The following is a 19,763-nucleotide window of genomic DNA, read 5'->3' on the forward strand; positions in this document are numbered from 1 at the left end:
ATGCTCCTGCCTCCCCAGGACAGGGACAATCCACACAGGGCACACACAAGTGTTTGTGAGCTGTGGAGAGGCTGGGAGGTGCCTGCAGAGCTCTTCCAAGGCACACAGCCACCAGGCAGAAGCCACAGGGCTTGCTCAATCCAGTGGTTTGAGCCAAGCAGTCCCTTCCCTTAACTGAGACAATGAAAAAAGCACCTCAACCACTCCAACTCAAGTGCTTTCCCAAAGCCTTTGTATTTAGACCTGCAGAACAAGGTTGAAAACAGCTCATCTGAGCCCAGAAGAGCCTGGGAAGGCATCAGTGCCCATTTCCCTGGCACAGCATTTTCCTATGAAAGGCCTGAATTCAAGGTGAGGCCTGGCCATAAATCATCCTAGCACAGTCAGGCGTTTGAAGACAAAGTGAAATTCAGCTCCACCCTTCACTGCTCCTCTCCTGGGAGAGGGCAGGGGCTCAAGGCAGCTCAGAAGTCAAGGTCTCTTACCTGTCATAGTCATCAGGGTCGAGGGGCTGGTAGCTGGCCTGGTAACAATTGATCCTCTTCATGAAATCCTCCATGGCATCCGTGGAATTACAGTCCCGGTAATCTGGGCTGGACAATTTGACTTCCTGCAACAGAAAAAAAAAAAAACCAAACATGCCACAAGGAGAGGTTAGGAAGCTTTCCAAGGCAGACAATGCTAATCTGGAATTTCAAAGTCCTGCCAAGATCCAGCGATTAGCTGAAACAAAGTGTTGAGTGCTTTATAGCCATCACTCATCACAGGGCAGAAAAGAAGCAAATTAGACCCAAAACCAAGAATCAGGTGGGAGAATTTGGTATCAACCATTGCCTGATTAGTACAGACACCCATCAATCCACTCCCATTCTCCCAGAAGTTGGGCTACCACTCCACCACCCAACAGCAGGAAAACTGAGCTTCCTAATGGCTAAAAAAACCCATCAGATTCAAATTCAAGCTGAGAAAGGGAAGTGCATGAACTTAGACAAGATGCTTATCCCAGCTCAGCAGCAGGACAGTGGGATGGCAACATTCAACCCCATTCTGTGCATTATATGCTGCAAGCTGTTGGGCTGAAAGACACTAGAAACAGGCAGTGTGAATATCCACAACCCTCATGGACTAAATCCTGCCTGAACTAATCTAACAGGCTGCTTTTCCTGAAGATTTGGGTTTGAACAGCAGCATTACACACTGATAACTTCACAAGCAGTCCTGAAACCAACAGGATAACACAATGGATCAACACATGTGGCAGCATCCAGGCCTGGGGTGTATTTTCCACACTGATCCCAGCACTAAGAGCACCATTCATCTGCAGTTCCCCGTGGAGCAAAATCCCACGCTCAGCCAGGAGCTGATTTCCTCACCCTTCAAGCATTAGCTTCCAAATAAAGGGATTAAAATCCTCAAAAAAAAAAAAAAATCCAGCTTGGCAGAAAAAAGAAGTAGCAAATTGAGCATTTTGTTGTAGAAAAGGCTGTATGCAACCTCCCAAGAATTTGGTCAGTAGGATAACAGCTCCCAGCAGGAGCAAAAGACACTCTTCAGCCCCTGGCTGGTAGCAAAATTTGCCTCCAGTGAAGCCATGCTGGCTGTCTCCAACCATTTTTTTTATCATCCATGTGCTTCAGCAGAGTTTCCAGGATGATCTGCTCCATTATCTTCCCAAACCCTGATGTGAGACTGCACCTGTAATCCCCCACTTCTGTCAGGGCTTTGTTTTTCCCAACCCAACTCCTGGCTGCTCAGACAATCTCTGTGTTCCTCCCAGGCTGCCTGTCCTTGCTTCCATCCTCTCTCTGCAGGCTTCCTTTTGGTGCTTGAGTTTGTCCAGGTGCTCCTTGTTCATCCTGGCAATTTTTGATGGCTGCTCCTTTGCTGGGAATGCATCACAGCTGAACTTGGAGAAGATGATCCTTGAACATGAACCAGTTCTCTTGGGCCCCTCTTCCCTCCTGGGCTCCTTATCCTGCAGTACTCCAGGCCAAAATCTGCTCTCCTGACATCTCACTTGACAGCTACAGCAGCACAGGCTGCCCTGGAGCTTCACATTCCTCACCAGCCCCTCCTTGTTGGTGACACAGAGCACACAAGGAGGAGGTGCTGTCACTTGGAGAAAGAAGTCACCAACACATTCCAGGAACCTCCTGGACTGGCAGTGCCATGCTGTGCTGTCCCTCCAGCAGACACCAGGGTGGTTGAAGCCCACCATGAAGACCAGAGCTTGTGAAGGTGATGCCATTCCTACCTTTCTATGAAGGGAAAGCAAAGGCAGGACATCCCCACCAGTGCCACACTTACCATAACGTTGGTGGCAACCACGTTGGGATCATTGCAGACAGATTCGATGAAGAACACCTGAGAAACAAAGCAAAGCTCAGCTGAAAGCCACCAACAAGGTTTGTAACATTCAGCCAGCTCCTTGCTGAACCCAACCTCCTCCCTGCTGGACCAGAGAGCTCTCCCTGTGCCCCACTCCCATCCTTTCCTTCCCCATGGCTCACTAGTGGGAACGAAGGAAGAGTTTCTCATTTTTAATCAAACCCAGCAGTGAAATCTCCCTCAGACAGGAGCAGCACGAGGATAACACATGAGTTAGACAAGATACATCAACTCTACACTACAGTGAACTTCACCATGCAGGAATCAGCCCCACAGCACCGACCTTGAACCCGTTCTCTTTGGCGAAGTTTAGGATCATCCCTCTCCTCTCCCTCGTGGTATTGGTGGCATCAAACACCTTTAAAAGCAAAAGATCTCAATTAGCACCACAAGGGCCTGGTTTCCCAGAGAGCCCCTCCTCAGAGAAGGGACTGCAGAGGACCTTTGGGGGCAGCACAGCTGCCAAACCCCAGCGCACATCTGGAGCTCACCGCAATCTGCCCGGCCTCCTCCGTCAGGTACAGCTTCACATCCCTCAGGGCAGCCATGGCACATTGCCTGCAAAACAGGGGACAGACGTGTGGCCCTGGTGTCCTCCGGGTGTGGAGGTCACCCTGAAGTCACCAATCCTGTACAGATTCCATTTTGAGCCCTCAGAATCCTCCTTGAGCAGGCAGTGGAAATTAAGAGCCCAACTCTGAATTTCAAGTCCAGGGGAAATTCAGAGCCCAACTTCTCTGTCCCCAAACTGGGTAACTGCTCCCACCACGTGGGGTCAGGATGCCCACCCTCACCTCCTGACTTTCATGGCTTCCTCGTTGTCAGGACGGAAGAAGTCATAGGAGCTGTAATGCTTCACGGCCTCACGGCGATACTCCCCCACGTTGAAAACTGGGTGGGGAAAGGAAAAAACAAAACATCAAAATGAGGGGCACGACCCAGCCGTGTAGCTTCTGCACTTAAAGCAAGCTGGTGCCACGAAATTACATCCTCAGGGCATCCCTTGGTCTTCAAAGTGAAGGAGAACCCAGGATATGAAAACACAGATATTTATATTTGGCCTGTGGGATCTTGGAAAGGTCCCCCACTACCTCCCATCTCCCAAAGCACTGATCTAGAGGAATTCCTGAGGACCAGACCTCCTGCTTTCCCCCTGGCACCAGTGCAGGCCTTACCTTTTGTGGGGACACCAATCCAGTTGAGGTAGCGAGTCAGCTTCTTGGAGATGTAGGTCTTGCCACGGGCTGGGAGGCCAACCATGACTATCACAGTGGGGGAATTGGCAAGCTGAGGCCCACAGGCTGCAAGGAAAAAGAACAGGAGCTGTTAATTCTCCAGCTCACCCTGCATCGACCCAACAAGGCACTTGTTTTTATCCAGACTCCTTCCAAGTCCTTCAGCAGCTGGAGGAAACATGAAAGTCACAGCAAGAATATCCTGATGGGTGCAAAGTAGGCAAGGAGCCAGCTGGCCCAGGGTCTCTGGAGAGATTCTGTGCCTCAGTTACCTCATTTGCAATCAAAATAAAAAATAATTTAAAAAATAACATTCCAAATCAAGGCAAGCACAACCTGACATTCCAATGGCTTGGCAATTCCATGAAAAGCTCTGTGATAGCCAAGGACGTTGGACCCACGCCTGCAGCAGTGTCTGTGCTGAAATACCAGCTCTGGTCCAGATCTTCACCCACAGAAAGCATCTCCCAAAATCTTTGACTAGATTTCTAGCTGACACACAACCAGCTAACTGGACTTTGAGTCAAGAACAAAACAAGGCAAGAGAACCACAGAACTAGCAGCACTTAAAAGCAGGTATCCAAGTGATTTATCCCTTTTTCCCTCATAAACCCAAGCTGGGTTGTTGGGATTTTTTTGTTTTGTTTTGGTTTTTCTGTTGGTTTTTTTTTTGGTTGTTGGTTTTTTTTGTTGTTGTGGTGAAGAGGGTCCATGTCAAACAGCTGGAAAGAAAACCCAGAGGCAGCATTTGCAAGACAGACAGGACCCTGCAGGGGACTTCTCACCCACCCTTCACATCCACCCGGTGAGCACAGACCTCATAGGAAAGGAATGCAGTGGCTGGTGGCAGAGCCATAAAACCCAGCTTAATTATGGCCTGGGTGGAGAGCTCTGCCTGCCTGCCACAGCTGCCTGAAGCTGGGACCAGGGGATGCCAGGGGCTCCCTGGGATGGACACAGGGCTGGGGAAAGTTTTTGTCAGTGTGGATCTGGAAAGAGCAAACAAAATGAGAGGTACCCACAAACATGCAAAGTACATGGGATTGCCTTCCCCTTCTAAGAAAAGAAATAAATCCAGCAGCTGGAGAAACCAAATTAAGGCCACAAGGAAGATTTATGGCACTGGTACCCAGATGGCAGAAGAGCCACCCGTCAGCTTCCCAAGTTTCTCACCAAAGCAAACTCAGCAGGCAAGACATTAAAAACCATCTAAAATACAGGTGGTTTTTTTTTGTTTGTTTGTTTTTTTGTTTTTGTTTCATTGCCCAGGCTGGAGCAGCCCTCACTCACAACCTGTCCCCTGCCCAGTGCTGCATTTCAAAACCCCAGGGCAGCTCCCAAAGATTTTGGCAGCAAGTGCCAATTTTCTGTGCTGGGGCACAAGGGAGCAGTGCAACATACCAAGAAAAATACTATTCCCCCTCTAACAATCTCACATCCTCATCCAAGCTATGGGTGCAAGTCTGTTTTGCATAAACCCACACAGTTATTAGACAAAGGGAGGAGGAAGGGATAATACCTGAATAAGGAAACTCTTCCTTTCCCTACCTGCCAGTGAACAAAGGATCTCAAAGAGCAGAGCCAAGAGGATCTGGGGCCATTAAACAGCACTCCAAGAGTAAAGGGACAATGCTGGGTACTGTTCATGTCCCTGTGGCTCCAGACAGCTGTGACAGCCCCAGGGCTGGCACTGTGTGGGCACACACGTGTCACTTCCAAAGGCTGCTGCAAGAGTTAAACACCCCGAATTCAGGATTTTTGCTGCCCTTGCACAATGCAACAGCACCTGAGAAGCACCTCCCAAAACACCACGGGAGCAACTTTTCATCAGGAATCTGAGCCCAAACCAAAAGTCTCTGGGAAACTTTGCATCAGGGATGAAACAGAACCCAGTGTTTTGCTCCCAGTCTTTCACAAAGGCCTCATTCATCATTTCTTTTCACCACCGCTGGGAAGCTATCAGGGATTTCAATGCATATTCATTACTCCTTATCGACATCTAGCCAGGTAAGTCAAGGGCAGGGATGACTTTCAGACTCAGTCAGAGGGTATTTAAAAGGAGCTTATCACTTTTGCTATTTGCCAGAAAGTCACCTTCACCAGTGGGTAAAAGAGAAGGAGGGAAAAAAAAAAAAATCCAGCCCAAAAGGGAAGGAAATTTGCTTCTATAAAAAGTCAGATACAACAGCCACCTCCCCACCTCAAGCATTTTCACTGTCTCCACCTAAGTATTCCCCAAAACCCAGACTGCCCGTCCTGTCAGTCTTACTGCCCTTTTCCCAGCTTCTTCCCGCTGCAGTCCCCGCACCTTGGCTGGTCCTGCCCTCCGCACCGCAGGCACGCGTGGCACCGCCGTCACCGCCACCCCTGCGAGCCGCGGCTGAACGGCAACATCCCCGGCGTGTGTCCCACACCCACCGAGCCCGAGGGACGGGAAAAGGCAGCGACAAGGATGGAGAGAGGCAGTGGCAGCCCTTTCCCTGCCGGAGCATCCCCCTCCCCTCGCCCGGCTCTGCCCAGCCAGCGCCTTCGACGGCTCCACTTTCCCAGCCCCTACGTGAGAGACGTGCGGCGTGACAGCAATTTAATGGATCGCCGTCAAAAGGGCAGCCGAAGGAATCCCTGCAGCCTCCCCTGGACCAGCCAGCACACCATCGGACTGGTTATTTCACACCCGGCATGCGCCCTTCCAGAGGATGCTCCCCGGGATGCGCCCGCTCCCTCCAGGCATCACGCTGGAAGTGGTCTCCGTTATTCCTCCCTTCCTTCCCACCCTTTGGCTTTGCAGCCCTCGCTCTTTGTTGCTGCTGAGGAATTAATAGCACCTCGCGTTTAAAATACCTCGAGTTAAAAAAGTTACCTAAAAAAAGCCTAAAAACCCTCCTCTCTCATTGCACAGCGTGGCTTGCTCCCACCCCAAGAAAATATAATTACAAGCCACATTATGTTATTAATAATCCCCTCGGTGCCTTAATATATCAAATACGTTCGTTTTTTCCGCTACCAAAAGGGAGCTCTCGCTGAGAAACCCGGCGAATGAAGTGGCAAAAACCACTGCATGCACAAGGGATTTCTTTCAGAGGTGCCAGTCCTTGAGAAAAACCCAGCCACAGAGACACACGTGCAAAGCATTAAGCCGGGAGACGTTTTACCCCACTCTAAGCAAAGCCCCTCGGCTACCCAGATGTGCAGCCTGTTGCTGAAATCCATTTCCTCGGCAGCTCCCGCTGCAGGGCTGCCCTTGCCAGGCACAGGCTGCGCATCCCAACATCTGCCCCAGGGTGCCTGACCCACAGCCACGGGCAACAGCATCTGGCAAGTTCACAGCAGATCTGTTTTTTAAATATTATTATTATTATTTAGAAGGGGAAACTTTCCAGCCAGGGTAAATAAGCATCGGAAGCGACTTTAAACGCTGATTCACCCGAGCCACTTCCATCCCTTGCCAGGCTGCGAGTGCCACCCCCTCCATCCCTGCTCCGCACATTCCTGCGAGGCTCATTTAGAGTAGGGAGTAGCACAACTGGCAGCTTGTCAGTGTAGCTGCTAAAGGAGCTGCTTCTTGAGCTTTCGGATTGGATCACGATTCAAAATTTGGTTTATAGTAACACCGGGATGACCCAAACATTTTTATATTCCGAGCTTCAGAGACAAGGGGAAAGCACTGCAGAAGTTTCAGCGCTAATTTCCGCCTTCCCCTCCACCTGCCTCCTCATCCCCTCAGGGCTAAATTGTAAACTGCAAACGGCTGGTGTCTGGTTGTTTTGCTTTTTTTTTTCCCCTACATACATTGCCCTAATCCTCCCTCCACCTCCCCCAAAAAAATTTTAACACACTAATTGGACAGGATTTAGAGCAACCTGGTCTAGTGGATAGTGTCCTGTCACATGGCAGGAGGGCTGTGGAACGAGATTATCATTACGGTCCCTTCCAACCCTAACCATTCATGCTCGTGCCATTAATAAATCCGCGGGCGAGCCGCTTGACACGGTGAAAATCCCAGCTGAGCTGGCACCCCGGCTGCGAGGTGAACAACCTGCTCCCTTCCCTTTTAATCCTAGGGCTGGCAGCGGAGAGTGGAAATGGGGCCACGCGTGTGCCGGCACCTCCCCGCATCCTGCGGGGCCATGTGACAGCGGGCTGCACCTTCCTGCCCTGCCGAGACTGAGTCACGGGATGGCAGCGCGGGGATGCGGGCACCGCCGGGATGCGGGCACCGCCGGGATGCGGGCACCGCCGGGATGCGGGCACCGCCGGGATGCGGGCACCGCCGGGATGCGGGCACCGCCGGGATGCGGGCACCGCCGGGATGCGGGCACCGCCGGGATGCTGGGGCACGCCGAGGAGAAGGGATGCTGCAAAGAGCCCCGCCGCGGTGCGCAGAGAAAGGGGAGAGCTCCCCATCCATCCCACCCCATCCCTCCATGCCAATGGCCATCCCTCCCTCCGGGATGCTGCCGTGCCCGTACTCACAGCGGCGGGGCAGCGCCGGGCGGTTGTCATTGGGAAGCCAAATCTTCTGGATGCGGCTTTGCGTCAGCTCCATGGGCATTTTTAAAACAAAGGTCTTTTTGCGGTCCGCGTCCACCTTGATGCGTTTGAGGGAGGGAGGAGGAGAAATAAAAAAGGGGAGGGAGGAGGACGTGGGGAAATATATGATAAAAAAATAATAAAAAGGGTTTTTGTTGAAGTCGGTGGTTTGGGCGAGTGGCTGCGGCGCTTTCAGATGCTGCTAAGAGCCTCGTGAAGGTTTTACGGCAGGAGGGGGAGGAGGAGGAAGAGGAGGGCCGGGTCTGCAGGGCACAAAGCCGGGCAGGAATGGCCCCAGCGCAGCCGCTGCGCGCTGAGAGGGAGCGAGGGCGAACCCCGCTGCGAACCGCGATGGAAAGCGGGATGGAAAAAAAAAAATAGATAATAAAAAAAAAATAAACTATGTTCCCTTTTAAATCGGAAAAAAAAATATAGCAAGAGAAGAAAGGCAGGAGAATGTCCACGCGAGGCAGCCGGGGAAGGAGTGCTGCTACACTCGGGGCTGCTGCTCTGGCCGGCTCCGCTCACGATGTGCCGGCAGCCGCGGCGCCGGCTCTTTCTATCCCGACAGGCCGGGACCGCCTCCGGGGCGGGGCGGGACGGGCGCTGCGGCGCCGAGGAGGAGGAGGAGGAGGAGGAGGAGAAGAGGGAGGAGGAGGAGGAGGATGGGAAGGAGAGGGAGGAGGAGGAGGATGAAGGCGGGGATGCCGGCGCGGCCCCTGCCGCCCCCTGGCGGCCGCCCCCCGCACTGCAGCGCGGACAAAGGACGCGCTTTGTTCCGCGGGGGGAGCGCGACACCGAGCCCTCCCCCATCGCGGGAGTTTGGGGTGCGCGGGGGACCCCCAGACTGAAATATTAATGGTTAAATAAATGCTCTATTTCATTTCTCGCGTCTTTTCAATCAACGAGGGAAAACGATGGAAAATGATGGAAAATGATGGAAATTGAATTAATGTTTCTTTTATAAAATAAAGGAAAATGAAAATTCGACAATAAATAACTTTTTTAAAAAAAATACTTTAAAAATTAAAAAGGAGTAAAAGATGTAAAGAGAAAAAATTAATTAAAAATTAAGAAAATAAAATAGGGAATAGAGGTGAAAATAAGAAAGGGAAAGGAAAATTAACAAAAAATTGGGAATAAAGTTGAACAAGATAAAAATAAACTTTAAAAAAATTAGAGATAAATAAAATAAAAACAACTTTTAAAAATAAAATAGAGTGGGGAAAAAAGAGAAAGGAACCCTAAGTACAATAGCGATGGGATGGGGAGGGGGCTCCGCTGCGCGCCCCTTGCGCCCCTCACTCCGTGGCCAGCGGGCTCGGGCCGAGGGGTCCCGGGGGCCGGGGGATGCCGGGGGGTCCCGAGGGGCCGGGGGATGCCGGCCCTGCGCTCCTGCACGTCGCTCACGTCGCACATGCGGTGCCGCGCCGCCTCCCCCGGAGGGGATGCCCGGGATGCGGCGGCTCCGCCTCCGCCCGCGGCCACCGCGGCTGCTCCGCCCCGCTCCGCGCCCGGGCGGGGCCGCTCCGCGCCCGGGCCTCCCCGCGTCCCTCCGCCAGCAGCGGCTCGGGGGCGGCCGCAGCGCTGGGGATGCTCCGCGGGGAGCCTCTGCTCTCAAACGGGCGCATAATGCTAGTTTTGAATAAATATTTTTAAGATTTAATATTATTTTAATATCATAATCTCGTTACTTTGTTTATTATTTAATGTTTTCGTTATTTTTAAATTTATTTTTTATTATTTTATCATTTCGCTATTAATTTAATTGTTCTTAATGATGTCATGTTCATATACAATAAATAAGAAAACTAAAAATTATTATTAATAATGATTATAATAATAATAATAGCATTATTTTAGTTTGTTAAATGTCTTAATCCACTCACCAAGTTCCTACAAGTTATGTTTCCAATCTAAATTAGGCTGCAAACTGCACCCCAGCAGTGCTGACACCCCCTCACAGCCTCTCTTTGCAGCACACAGGGGTTGGGACCACCCTGAAAATTCCTGTGATGACGCCCAAATCCCAAACACGCAGGTGCCCAAACCCCCTTGTCCCCCAGCACTGATGGGGATGATCCCACCCGGCATGGAGGGGGTTTCTTTGGATGGATTTTGGGAATTTGCCACAGCAGGGAAATGTGGGAATGTGTCACGGGTGGGAAGAGCTGTAGAGGTGGGAGCATCTGCTTTGATGGTGTTTCATACAGCAAATTTTGCTCCAAAATTTAAAGCCTGATAAGGAGCATCTCAGATACCTAAAATGTTCAATAATCTTTTTTTACTTAGGGCATTTTCCTCCTCTGGAAGCAAAGGCTTGTATTTTTATAACACATTTAGAAGGAAGATATTTCTGGCTAATTCCTTACATGGAGCCAAGATGAAGTAAAAAGTGCACAATCTTTCCCTCTCCTACACAAGGGAAAAAATATTCACAGGCAAAAAGAAAAAAAATTAAAAAGAAATTTAAAAAAACACTACTATGAGGGAGCTGGAAAAGAACCAGAGATTTGGGATGTGGGAAGGAAGAAGGGAGAGAGCTGTGAGTGCTCCAGTTGGCAAGGATGGGATGGGAGTCAGGCACAACAGCCCTCCCTGGACCACTCTGCACAAAATCCCCAAATCCTTCTCACATGTAGGGCAACAGAAAGCCGCTTCCCAGCTAGAGCATGAGTCAGAAGGAGGACAAAAATTCACATGATTTTACAGGACCAGCAATTCAGGCATCAACCCCCTTCCCCCAGCAGCTCTCTCCCCTCTTCGCAGCTCTTTCCCACCTCACAAATCACCACCCCCAGGACATGAAAAGGAGCCCGAAAGCGAACCCCTGCCTGAATTAAAATCACAGTCTCTTCAAATTAGATCCACCTAGTAACTCTTGGCTTAGAAACTCCTAAAGAACTGGAGCGGAAAGCTTCAACTCCTAAATAAGTGGCCTGGATTTCAAAGGCATCAGCACCCAGCTGCTCCGAGGGAGGTCAGCTGGAAGAAGCACTTCTATTTTTAAGGCATTTGCACCCCGGGGAGAGGGCAGGGAGCAGGATGGCACTAGGTGCACTCAGAGGATTATTTTCACCCCCCTCCCAAATCGTGCTGTGCAAAATCCCAGCTTCCTAAAAATAGCACCTGGAGTGGTAAATAAAATGTTGCTCGCAGCTGCCGTGATAAGAAGCCCAAAGGGGTGCTTAGCTCAGCGATTTTTCAGGAAATCAAGTCACTGGTGCAGCCTGAATGCTGCCAGGAAGATGTGTCAGCTCCTGGAGAGCCAGCACCGGCACAGGGTGACATGGGACAGCCAGTGATGCTGTCCCACCGCCTCACTGCGGGACAGAGGGTGGAGGGAGGAATCGACCAGCCCGTGTAGGCTGGAGGTGCTGCCATACACACCCCAAGCAGGAACTGGCAGATATTTCATAAATGAGAAGGCACAGGGGCATAAATGTAATGCCAGGGTTTGAAATATGAAAGTCCTGGGGGTAGATGGGAAAAAAATTGACCTTGAGTGTCCAAGGGATGAATGCAGCAGGTCCAGAGAGGTGGGAGAGGGAAGTACAAAAAGGGAAAGTACAAAAAGGGAAAGTCTGGCAGAGAAGGGGAAAAACTCCATTTCTGTGAGAATGGCATACCCACCTCTTATGGGGTTTACAGTCTTCAAACCTCCCCAAAACTAAAACTAAAATGTCTTAATCCCCTCTTTTGTTCCACTGCTGCTCCAACGTCAAACTCACCTAGCAACCCATCCTGAAGAGCAGCATTAGGCTCTGGATGCATCCCAAAATAACAGCTCCAGACTTCATTCTCCAGGCCCTTTGGAGGAACCTACTGGTCACCAGCCAGCCTTCCCTGTCATCCCCCCGGCATCAAAATGCCAGCACCAACTCTGACTAAGCCATGATTCACCCTCCTCTTTTTATGTCTTTTTTTTTTTTTATTTATTTATTTGATTCTCTCTAAAGGAAACTTGGAAGGGAAGGACCAGTCACGTTCCTGCCTACATTCAGTGCAACACACATCCTCTCCTTTGGATCTGCAGGGGAGGGGGGAGATGCCTGGTGGGATCCCAGTCACACATCCAGGAATTCTTTGCATGGTTAGAATTTGGAGGGGGTGGCTGGGAGCTGTGTGTACATCTCTGTGTAGATGCAGCCACACATTGTGCTCCATTCATGTCAGGGCAGCTTCATCTGCAGCACTTTCCAGTGTGGCCTTGGTTTATCAGCCTGGAATGTGGGCACAAAGTTCAGAATCACAGCAGGGTTTGGGTTTAAAGGGATTTTCAAGATCATCCAGACCCACCCCCTGCCATGTCCAGGGACACCTTCCACTACCCCAGGTTGCTCCAAGCCCTGTCCAACCTGGCCTTTGACACTTCCAGGGATCCAGGGGCAGCCACAGCTTCTCTGGGCACCCTGTGCCAGGGCCTCACCACACCCACACGAAAGAATTTCTCCCTAATATCCCATCTAAATCTACTCTCATCCAGTTTAAAGCTGTTCCAAAGTGCTCCCTACCCCGGGTGGGTGGTTGCAAAAATCAGGCAGCAGCTGCCCAGACTCTTATTAGTGAGTTAATGACATTTTCTTGCAACGGAAAAATTTATTCCTCTGAGCTGACCAACAGGAATTTACATGGTTTTCAGAAAAAAAAAAAAAACAACAAAACAACCAAACAAACAAACCAGCAGCAACAACAACAAAATCGTTAAATTTTGCACTTACAAAAAGAATAGTGGGATACTGAAGAAGTCAAGAAAATTGTCTGCAATATTTTTCGGGGAATTAGATGCTTTCAGAAATGTCAGGAAGGAAACCCAGTGGTTGCCCGACCCCTCCTCTTGCCAGCTGGATGCTGAGTAGTTTTCACTGCTGATGGCGCTTTCTTTGGAAGGACTTGAAAAAAAGCTGCTACGGGTCAGCCTCGTGGCGGGGAGGGTGATAAATGTCTGATTTTTATCAGGCTGATAAAAATGTTTGGATTTGGAGAGGCGGCTGGAGTTCACGGTCCTTTGCGCCTGCAGTTTTCAATTGCCTCCCTCGCCCCTCGCAGGTATTTCACTTACAGGAATAAATAAACAGGGAACGAAGTGTGAACTGTACCTGTATCAGCACCGCTCCCTCTCCCTCATCCCGCCCAGCTCCGGCTGCTCGGGAGGGAACACCAAGAGCTCCTGCATCTGTCCCTGTAATGGACTGGGGTGTTTCTGTCATGAAAAATAGTTTTTTATTTCCCTCCTCTAAACAAGCTGTGTTTTGCTTCCTCATTTCTCGCCTCTAACACCCCTGTTCTTGCAGTATCAAACTGCTTTTCTTCCTCCTGCCGCAAAGGGGAAGAGAAACCAAGCCAAACCATCTCTTCATGATATTATTTGCAGACAGCAACATCACCCATTAGGGAATCACAGAATGGTTTGGGTTGGAAGGGACATAAAAGATTATCCAGTCCCACCCCCTGCTATGGGCAGGGGCACTTTCCACTATCCCAGGTTACTCCAAGCCCTGTCCAAGCTGACCTCGGACACTTCCAGGGATCCAGAGGCAGCCATGGTTTTTCTGGGCACCCTGTGCCAGCACAAACTCTGTGCCACAAATAGAACACCTCTCCAGACAAACAAATGACCCCAGACAGGGTTTCCTGCAGGGATTAAGGGATGCTGCTCAGCACGGGATTTACCCTGAAATCAGGGGGGAGCTCCTGGTCCCTCCGCAGCAGCGAGGGCTGAGCCCTGCCCGGGGTGCAGGATGCGGGCAGGGCAGGGAACATCGTGTGCCCCAGGGCTCTCCCTCCTTTCACCCGCCAGTGCGGACACGCGTTCTCCTTCCTGGCTGAGGACCAACCGCGCAGTTTTCAGCCTGTTGCACCCTCTAATTGCACCCGATGTGCTCGTGAAACTCCTTCCTCGGCCGGTTGTAAGGAATTCCGATCATTACTGACAGTAGCCGGGCGCTGGGACACCACTGGGCTGCCACACGCCTGCCTGTGGCTGCAGCTTTGCTTAAAAATAACCACAAGCAGAGAAAGGAGGGAAATTCAGCTTCTGGCATGGAGAAAGCAGGGCTGAGCCCCAGAGGGGGAAATCCCCTCAAAGGCATCCCTCACCCCGCTATCAGCCCCTGTCCAACACTGCACCCAGGGCTGGCCTTGCTTTCCTGGCAGCCAAGGGACAGGGACAGCCAGGAAGGGGTTGCAGAAATGCAGAATTCAGCCTCATTCAGCTGACAGCAGGTTGGGGACCTGCTGGTTTTGCTCAGCCCTCTGCTCTGAGCTCCCTGTGTGGTTTTAGTGCCACACTCTGAACCATGCAGGAACTCTTTCAAGGACAGTAAATTCTTCCTGAAGTCAACACTAAAAGTTGTTTGTTTGTTTAATTTCTTTTAATTTATAACTCTTCAGACAGAAGGACAAGGGTTCAAACCTTATTTCCTTTTGAGTGGTTGGATTTGTGCCCAAACTTAGAGGTGTTTGGTTATAACTGGCTGAGTTAAAGGGTAGCAGGAAAGGAAATGGGAGATGTAAATGCAATGCCTGGCTTTGATGAATATGGGGAAGAAGGAAGGATGAGAGCCTAGATTCAATTTCAATTCATCAAATTAAAAGTAAAATCAATCAAGGTTTCCTCCACTGTCCTCAGAGAGGTGGACATGCACATCCAAATGTGTCTTGGATGATCCTTGGGAAGACTCAGTAAATCTTAAGACCAAAAATGGGGAGGTGTACAGTGGGTGTCCATTAGCCAGGACTGATGACCCCAAAGGAGCCTCCCAGATGGAGGTTCATATTTAAGAAAAGAGGTTTATTTGTAATTTTTAAAAATAATTATATTCTGCAGTTCTCAAAAAATATAATTTGGAGATAACACTCTGAAGCTGCAAAAATCCATTAAAGCAGGGACATTTCTCAAAGCTGGCAGGTCTGCTCAGAAACTGGTCCAGGAGGATTGAGCAATGTCCCGTGAAAGTTCCTGACCGTACAAGACTAGTACAAAACAAAACTCACCCCATAAATGGGCTAAACCATAAAGATAATTGACTCCATAAGGGGCAGAGAGGGTAGATTTAGGGTAGATATTATAAATAAATTCTTTACTGTGAGGATGGTGAGGCCCTGGCACTGGTTGCCCAAAGAAGTCGTGGCTGCCCCATCCCTGGAAGTGTCCAAGGTTGGACAGGGCTTGAAGCAACCTATTTTTGTGGAAGGTATCCCTGTCATGGCAGGGGTTGGAGCTGGATGAGTTTAAAGGTCACTTCCAGCCCAGGCCATTCTGTGATTCTGCGAAACACAGGTTTCTAAAAGTAGTTAGGGGGTAATTAAATGGCAAGAAGTTGGGGTATTCCAGCCTCAGGAATTTAATACTGGTTCTTCTTGAAACAAAACCTGGCTGCAGAAATTCAGTCTGGGTCCTAATAGCAAGGGTCAAAGGGTGCAGATCAGTCAGAGAGCCACAATTCAGGTTTTGGCATTGTCAGAGCTTCTGAAAAGACAATATTCACATTAGCCTGACACTGGGTTCAGCCTTCTACTCCCAGATACTTTTAGTTACCTGAAAGGAACACTTCCCTGTTTGCACTGTTATTTTAAGGTGTGAAATTCCCCACTGAAAATCCTGGGATTGCTTTAGGGTGTAAATCCACAGGATGTTGAACTTGACTTTAGGTTACCTCATCACAACCACCTGCGACAAGGCACTGATCCAGCAGAAAAATCCTGCTGCTCTGAGAGAAAAGTGTGTTTACAGGGCTGCTCTGTCCCCGCTGCCAGATCAGATGTTCCCTGTCCTGCTGCTGCCAGCAGAACTTGGCATGTGTTACCACAGTGCCTTCTCCGGGAAAATCAGCAGAATTACAGCCATGTGCTCACACCTGAACCAGACCTAATTTAGGATTTTAATGGTTTAACCCCAGCTGGGAGCTCAGCCCCACTCAGTCCCCCCAGTAGGATGGGGGAGAGAAGTGGAAGGTAAAACTGAGAGAACTCATGGGTTGAGGTTCAAACAGTTTAATGGGTAAAGCAAAAGCCATGTGCACAAGCAAAGCAAAACAAAGAATTCATTCTCCACTTCCCACAGGTTTCCAGTGATCCCCAGGAAAGCAGGGTTCCATCACACGGAGTGGTTGGGAAGGCAAACACCATCACCCCTTTCCTAAACATGACAAAATGGAATATTTTATGGCGTATTTTTGGTCAGTTTGGGGTCAGCTGTCCTTGCTCTGTCCCCTCCCAACTCCTTGTCCCCCCCAGCCTCCTCACTGGTGGGGTGGGCTGAGGAGCAGAAAGACCTTGACTCTATATAAGCCCTGCTCAGCAAAAACAAAAACATCTCTATATTATCAGCACTGTTTTGGCCACAAGTCAGAATCACAGAGCAGCTACTCCAAAGAAAATCAACCTATCCCAGCCCAAACCAGCACAGTGCTGCAAAGCAATGCAGCATTTTGGAGATCTGATGGGAAGAACAAAGAACTCCAGCCCTCCTGTATGACTAGATTGTTACGGGGTTGATTTTCATGGAGGTGCCCAGTGGCTGAAGTTGATTGTGCTCATGAAGAACTTAATTCCCAGCCCGGTGATGCACGTGGGATGCAGCTCTCCAGGTGTGCTGCCTGCAGGGCTCGGTGCTGGATGTGAACCCCCCACGGACGATGAGTCTGTTCAGCCCATTTACGGTGGACGATGATCACCCTCCGGAAATCACAGCCTGTCATTATCCCGTGGACTTTGCTATTGAACTGTTTCCTAACTTCTCATTACCACCCACCTTTCATTAAGAGCCTGGATCGTTATCTCGTCATTGCAGGTTATTAAATCAAACAATGGCAAAGGCTGCGGCCTCTCTGCGGCTGACTCACCTCATTATGTAACAAGCCCGGGCCAGCGACAACCTCAGCATCGTCATGGTGACAGGGAAGCGTCTAAAAAGTTGTAGGCAATGATGTGGTGAAGTCAGATACCCCAGAGATGCTGGGGAATCTCTTCAAAGTAATGCAAAAAACCCCTAAAACACAAAGCTCTGGGGGAGAGCATGGGTTTGTGTTTCTGATCATCAAGGGGGACGTGCTTGTAGGCAGCGGCAGGCAGCAGATTAATCACACCCCAGGAAAAAGGGTATTTTTTTATCTGAGGTCTCAACCCCCGCTGCTAATCAGTTTGGCTCCTGATACAGGGCCTTTTGAAGCAGCATCCCAGAAGGATCTGCACTGCCTGGGAGGCTCAGATGGAAAGGTTCCCCTGAGGGATGCTGAGCAGGGAGGAGGCGTTGAAGCTCTCAGCTCCTGCTGTGCTGCCTCCATCCACAGCAAAGCTGTGGGTAGAGTTTGGGAAGGATTTATGTAATTTTGGGGTGTCTACAAGGAATTGGTCACCCTTGACCACTTGTACCACCTGTGGAGAGAAATGGGCACTCATTTGCACAGGGAACAATTCAGCTGCCCTGCCGTGGGTACTGACTGCAAACCAGGATGAGATGTGTCCTGGAGGAGTTTGTGTCCCCTGAGCATGGAGGGAACCTCAGAGCTGTGCCCAAAACCATTCCACACACATCTCAGTGCCCTCCAGCACGAGGGGACCCAAAACACAAGTCCTTGTCCAATCCAGAGTGTCCCATGCAGGGAGGCAGAGCAGAGCTTTGGTGAGGAGCTGCATGTTGAAATTGTGTACGTGCCGAGGATCTTCCCACCCACACCTCCCCTTTGTGAGCACGTCTGCCCCGTGGACAACCTGCTCATCCCTGCTTCCTCACAGGGCTGGCATGATCCAGACAATGGTTGCCCAAGAGTGGCCCACACACCTCAGCTCTGGCCAAGAAGAACCACTTTGGGACCAGCACCACCCCTGGGGTTGAGCTGTTCCCTGGATCAGCCTCCCCAAGGGCTCCTCTCTCCATTCAGCTGGTGGAAACCACAGGGTGAGGTCTGTGTCCCACTTTTCCAGAGTGGTGCCATGTGCTTTTAAACTTGAGACCTGCAGGCGCTGCTTTTAGGAGGTCTGTGAAAGACAGGTAAGAGGGAAAGTGTGTGGTCAACAAGCTGAAATTTAGAATAGTAAGGGCCAGTTTTGTTTCCATATCTTTTGCTGGAGCTCCTTAAAGTCACAACCTCTCTCAGGGAACCTCCAATTTCCCAACACCTCTCCTAACCAAGTTTTGGACCCAAATCACTGGAATCAGATCACACAGATTGCTGGAATGCAGAAATTAAATAACCAAATTTCCTTATCATGGTTTTCTTAAAATTCTTCCACTTACAGGGCAATGATTTTAGTGCATTTAAGTCCAAGCAGATGATTTTCATTTGTGTATTTCATTTACTTTTTTCTATGCCATGGAGACCTGGCTGGGAAAGAAAAAAAAGTCTAAAATTGTTAAAAAACATCTACAGCATTTGTTTCTTCTTTCCTTGATATTTTCCAATCAGACATGAAAAATATTAATGGAAAATTTCTCTGGAATTTTGGGGCAAGCTGAAACAATATGGGGAGCTTGCTGCCAACATATTTTCTCAAATACATTTATATTTTCCAACCCGCAATAACAAGCTGTTAACAGCTCCTTGGGGGGAAAAAAAAAAAAAAACACCTGAGCTCAATGTTTAGATTTCTGCCCTGGAGTTTAACAGGGAGTAACAAAGCAGCATCTGGGTGCCTGGGTCACAAGGAAAGATGCTGTGCTTCAAAGTACTTGGGAGGGCTTCAGTTTTCTCCCAAATAACTGCTGTTACTTGAGCTGAGAGCCAGAGCCAGGAGGGCATGGCACAGGTGGAAACACATCTTGGCCATTGATTATGACTCATCCTCACTGAATAAAATGGAGATGGGGGAAAACCACTTCCATTGTGTCTGCTTCAGCATTTCCACAGGGAATCACAGAATGGTTTGGGTTGGAAGGGACATAAAAGATTATCCAGTTCCAACCCCCTGCCATGGGCAGGGACACCTTCCACTATCCCAGCTTCCCCAAGACCCATCCAGCCTGGCCTTGGACACTTCCAGGGATCCAGGGGCAGCCACAGCTCCTCTGGGCACCCTGTGCCAGCACAAACTCTGTGCCACAAATAGGACACCTCTCCAAACAAACAGATGACCCCAGGACAGGGCCTCACCTCACGTGTCCATCCCCCTGTGCCCCCCTGCAATGCTCTGGGGGGTTCCTGCTCCCTGCATGTCCCTGGGCTGATGCCTGTGGTGACAGCATGGCCACAGCCAGGGTTTCACATTTCCCAGCCCAGCTGTTTACCCAGAGCTCAGCCTGAAGGAAAACAACTGCTAGACAGTCAACAAGAGATCTGAGGGACACCCGACTCCTGGGCTGGCTTTCCTGCCAGCTTCCCTATAAAGGAGGAGAGCCAGGCTCAGGCTCAAGGCATGACCTTCCTTCAGTTCATGTTGTTATTACCCAAGCTGGGACAGCCCCAGGTGCCTGATTGATGGGCACCTTTCACCCACTGCCAGGTGAAATGCTTGTGATGCCTCAGGGATTCTATGGATGGTCACTGGGGCAGTGGGAGATACAGTTTGTAGCCATGGAGCAGAGCCCAGAGCAATTCCCAAACCTGCCAGCCATGCAAAAGCAAGGCCCTTCTGCAGCTGTGGCCAAGGGGGATCCCACCAGGATGGGTT

The 19,763-nt window shown here is 50.1% G+C and overlaps 1 protein-coding gene across 5 annotated transcripts in view; it reads right to left on the minus strand.

The window, feature by feature from the left end:
• PFKFB3 (6-phosphofructo-2-kinase/fructose-2,6-biphosphatase 3) overlaps positions 1–19,763 on the minus strand; it is a 43,013-nt gene that overhangs the window by 13,067 nt on the left and 10,183 nt on the right. For 2 of the 5 annotated variants that reach the window (XM_059847548.1, XM_059847552.1), the window contains exons 2-8: positions 8,097–8,211; positions 3,564–3,689; positions 3,183–3,279; positions 2,880–2,946; positions 2,672–2,746; positions 2,308–2,364; positions 486–610 (exon numbers count right to left, since the gene is read on the minus strand). In XM_059847548.1, coding sequence (XP_059703531.1) covers positions 486–610; positions 2,308–2,364; positions 2,672–2,746; positions 2,880–2,946; positions 3,183–3,279; positions 3,564–3,689; positions 8,097–8,175 — 626 coding nt within the window. In that variant the 5' untranslated portion in view covers positions 8,176–8,211. Of the gene's footprint in view, positions 1–485; positions 611–2,307; positions 2,365–2,671; positions 2,747–2,879; positions 2,947–3,182; positions 3,280–3,563; positions 3,690–8,096; positions 8,706–19,763 lie in introns of those variants that run through there. The other 3 variants (XM_059847551.1, XM_059847550.1, XM_059847549.1) reach the window with 2 other exon arrangements.

The sequence above is a fragment of the Haemorhous mexicanus genome, chromosome 5, assembly GCF_027477595.1.
Source record: "Haemorhous mexicanus isolate bHaeMex1 chromosome 5, bHaeMex1.pri, whole genome shotgun sequence".
NCBI lineage: Eukaryota > Metazoa > Chordata > Aves > Passeriformes > Fringillidae > Haemorhous > Haemorhous mexicanus.